The 4671-nt window shown below is 40.8% G+C and overlaps 1 protein-coding gene across 1 annotated transcript; it reads right to left on the reverse strand.

The window, feature by feature from the left end:
• Positions 1-396: 396 nt before the first annotated feature.
• Positions 397-3137, reverse strand: LOC149575572 (G-type lectin S-receptor-like serine/threonine-protein kinase SD2-5). Its single transcript, XM_089812237.1, has one exon. The coding sequence runs from the start codon at positions 3068-3070 to the stop codon at positions 554-556; it is 2517 nt and encodes an 838-aa protein (XP_089668363.1). The 5' UTR covers positions 3071-3137; the 3' UTR covers positions 397-553.
• Positions 3138-4671: the final 1534 nt, after the last annotated feature.

Genomic DNA, 4671 nt, shown 5'->3' on the forward strand with positions numbered 1-4671 from the left:
AGTACAATATTGACAAAATAAAATCAAGATTTGACTATACCATTACAAAATACAGGAGAAATATGCACTTTAAAATATATAATGATAAAAATGATATCTAAACTCTCAAAAATACTTATAAAACTTAAGACCTAATGCTATTTACAAATATTTTCCAAAAATAAAAATTCAAATTCAACACATAAATATTATGTGAAAAAATTTGTATTGGAGTGCCTTTTTTTTTTTAATGCCTCTATTTTCCACCTTAGTTATATGAAATGTGTGAACAAAAACTTAATCACTCTTTAACATCTGATTATTTTTTATTGGAATTTGGAGTCCTTTGTTTGGAGAATTTTTCTATCTGTAGAAAGTCAGACAATTCAAATAGTATGAATTTTCAAAAAACAAACATTGTCGATTCACTGTTTGACAACAAATTGAATTTATGTTTCTCAACCTGTAAATCGCTTACTTTACTTCAGCAATGGCGTAAGAATAAAAAAAATTCATTTGATCTGCAACAATGCTCTAACAGCTTCTTCAAATCAGGCAAATTCCAAGCATACAGCTATTCCAAATGGACAACTACTTCTGGATCATCAGAGGGCGGGCTCAATGGAGGCGGGAAATTTTGAATCGTGCCCTCTAATGCTTTAACGACTGTGGACATGGCGGGTCTTTCTCTGTAATCTCTGTGAATGCACCACAATGCAAGCTCTATCATCCTGAGGGCTTCTCCCATTTCCTCACCCTTGAAATCCGGATGAACCAGATCTGCTAATTCCTCTTGTTGTGCCTTGTCACGCAACAATGAAATTAGGTCATAATCTGGTTTTGTGAGCTGCATGTTTCTCTTTCCGCTCACAATTTCCACGAGGGTTACCCCAAAGCTGTATGTATCGGCCTTCTCTGTAACATGGGAGCTCAGCCACTCTGGTGCAATGTACCCCGGCGTTCCCCTCAGCATGGTTATAATTCCACTTTCATCTCTGCTAATCAACTTGGCGAGCCCGAAATCTGAGACCTTGGCGTTGAAATTTTGATCGAGAAGAATGTTTTGGGGTTTGATGTCGAAGTGGATTATGCGCTCTCGGCATTCCTCATGCAAATACGCCAATCCGCGGGCCGTTTGAAGGGCTACTTTCGATCTGGTGTTCCAGTCCATTAGAGGCTTTTCAGTAGTCCCCTTTTGGGGGAAAATCCACTTGTCCAGAGATCCCTTTGGCAAATATTCGTAGACGAGGATTCTGTGGGAGTTTTCCGCGCAAAACCCCATCAGTCTCACTAAATTCAGATGATGAATCCCCCCCAGCGTTTCTACTTCTGCGCGGAATTCACTTGTTCCTTGCCCTGCTCGATCAAGCCGTTTTACCGCAATCTTTGTCGCGTTGGATAAAACCCCTTCGTACACTGAACCGAATCCTCCGTGTCCCAGCTTTGTTTTAAAATTATCCGTAGCAATTTCTAAATCTTTGAATGAGTATCTGACAGCTGAAGCGCCCTGTAAGTTCAGAGAGTCTTCTTCACTTTGATTTCCTCTGCTCCATCGCCACGCCAGGATGAGGAGAACAAAAAGAAGGATTACACCGCCTGCAACGGTAGAACTGATGATCACAATCGGGCGTTTATTTTTACCCTTGGATGTCGGCTGGATTCTGAGGTAAGCAATAGAACTGTAGAAATTACTGCTTGGATTGCTGTTCATCTTTAGAGAGTAGACATTTGTTTCCATGTAGCAATACCCGTGGGAAAAATTGGCATTGGCAAATCCCCCATACCTGAAAAATGCAGCTCTGCAAGAGCAATTTTTTAGGCATAGGGTCTTGCAGGCCTCTCTTGTGACCAGATCTGGAATAGTATCGTTTTCCCAGTTATATATGAAATAGGAAACATGATCCATGTCAAGAAAATGACTATCTGTACCAAAACTATCTGGTATTTCTGGAAAGGGGCATACCAGATTATTATTGGGCGGAAGACAGCCTGAACTGGGCGTTGATTGTTGGACTGATACAAAAGCATGTTCACCATTAACTCCTTTTGGGCAGCTACAATCTCCATCAGTACACACACCATAGTCCCCACACTGTTGTGGATAATCGCATGCACTCAATTCCAATGTAAAATCCGAGAAATAGTCGATATAAGACTTTCCCGTTGTTGAGAGGAATGAGTAAAACCTAAATCGCCCCTCTGAATCAACTTTAGCAAAGAAAGAATTCTTGGGTATTGCGAATCTGGTAGCTGGATCAGAGCCCGGTTGGACATAAAACGAGAGCCAATCCTCATCAAACTCCGCATAACCCGTAACATTAGAAGCAGGGGACCTCAAATGCATATAATAGGGTTGAGGTGGGTTACCATCTATGAACAGAACAAATCTATCCGTAAGCAAAGAGGCATAGAAGATACCCTGGCTTGTATTGGTATCAGAAACACTTGCAACAAGTTTTCCCCCAACAGATAACTTCTGACCCTTGACGATTGTATCGGTGGGATGATCAAAGGATTGCCATATTCCGCCATTTGAGCTGTTCAAAACAACCAAGTTCCCCGATTCCTCCATCTTCATGCTTACTGCTTTGGCCCCTGATATGCTGCTGTGTGCAGACCAAACAAGGCTTTCATCTTTGTCCTTCAAGAGGAGACCTCCCGTGGAGGTGAGGGTCAGTGTTGCATTCTCCTGAACCAAATTGTCCCTATTCGCACTCCATACCATTTGAATGTCAAGCAAATCTGTAGTCCCCTGGCTGTAGATGGCCAAAAAAGTTGCAAACAAGTAGTTTCCACAATTGGTGCCATAGCATAGGAAACCACAACCAAAACTGAGGTACATACCATTCTGAGAGACGTTAGCAGAGAAAAGAACGGGTCTGATAGTAATTGGCACTGGTACTGACACGGGCCCTGAGTCTGGCCCTGTAAGCTTCAATGAATCTAAATCAACCCCATTGTTCTTCCATGACGTGCCTCCATATGCAGTTGTGGAGGGATATGCATGGTTCTGTACTATTGGAACACATATTATAATGAATAATTTCACGAGGAGAGGAAAACTGGGAGAAGAGGGATTCAGTCCTGGCATACTACAATCAGTATGGGAAATTAGAAGATTTGATGAACGATTTAAAATGGGTAGTCGACCGGTCTGGTTGTCGATTGAATTGGATGCAGAACCATCGAACTGAATTGGTTTATGAGAGGGAAAAATCGTAGTTGGTGGCCGCCAATCTCTTGGAGAGTCAATGGAGACAAGTTTCCTGAATGGGAATATTTAACAAACATATGTCAGTTGATTCTCGCCAACATTCGTCAGCCTCATTAAGAATGGTCAGCATTAAAAGCTACCTATTAAAAGGCGCCCCCAGGACCTTGTCAAGTTATTAATAATCAATGGTTGACGGATAGGCTTGATGTTGTGAATCACCCATGGTCTTTGGTTCGATTTTCCTTAGAGAGTTCTGTTAATTATTTTTAGTTGGACAGCTGTTATTTTTGATCCGGAAATAGCAGCACTATTTATGGATAGCTTGGACAGCTGTTCGTCCTTATCTATGAATAGCGGTTGTATTTATGGGTGGTTTGGACAGCTTTTTGTCCACTTGCCAAAAATTAGTAAATGGTTATTATTTACTAATTTTAGTGATTCCTTTTGGACACTTTGCAATCAATTCTATTATTGGCTGTCGAGTTGTCTTAATCTCAGCCGTTGGTTAAATTTAATCTCGGTCGTTGGTTTACCAACAGGGGTAGTATAGAAAGGGGTCATTGGGTAATTTGGATAAAAAAAAAAAAAGCTTTTGGAGAAGCAGTTTGCAGTGTTAGCAAGGGCGCAGTGTTAGCGCAGGGATAGCAGTGAGGAATATCAGCGGGAGAAATTAGGAGGTTGTCGGAATTCTGTCAGTGTGAGGCAAGGAATTTTGTATCTCTTGATTTGCTGAAGTTTAATATAATTCCTCATCTGTAGAACTGGTTTTCCCTTAGGGGTTTTTCCAGGGACAATTTGTCGAAAAATATTGTGTTCATTGTATTGCGCATTTCTTTCCGTATTTTATAAGTGAAATTGCAGTTGTGTTATTTTTCCATATTAGCTGGGAATTTGTTTTCAGCAGTTTAATAATCATTTATGATAGGAGATTAATAATCAGTGACTGCAATAGGTTGATTTTTCACAAGTTCAAATAGTGAGTGGCTTGAGCAGCAGCTTTGCACTTATGGGAGATTAGTCTTGTCCTAAGCTTGTGTCAGCTGTTAATTGTAGTTTATTAATAATCAATGGTTGACGGATAGGCTTGATGTTGTGAATCACCCGTGGTCTTTGGTTCGATTTTCCTTACAGAGTTCAAATGGTGAGAGTGCCTTGAGCAGCGGCTTTGCACTTATAGGGGATTAGTCTTGTCCTAAGCTTGTGTCCGCTGTTAATTGTCGCTTATTAATAATCAATGTTTGACAGATAGGCTTGATGTCGAGAGTCACTTGTGATCTCAGGTTCAATTCGCCTTCAGAGTTCAAATGGTGAGAGTGGCTTGCATGCAGGGACTATGTACTCATAGAGAACTAGTCTCGCCCCAAGCTCACATCGCTGGACTTAGATCGTGGGGACACCTATATGAAAAAACAATGAATGGTTCTCTCATTAGTTTATAAAGAAATGGCGAAGCTATCTACAATCTGTAAATAAGCCAA

The sequence above is a fragment of the Cupressus sempervirens genome, chromosome 2 (genome assembly GCF_028749045.1).
Source record: "Cupressus sempervirens isolate cs-2001-9-10 chromosome 2, ASM2874904v1, whole genome shotgun sequence".
NCBI lineage: Eukaryota > Viridiplantae > Streptophyta > Pinopsida > Cupressales > Cupressaceae > Cupressus > Cupressus sempervirens.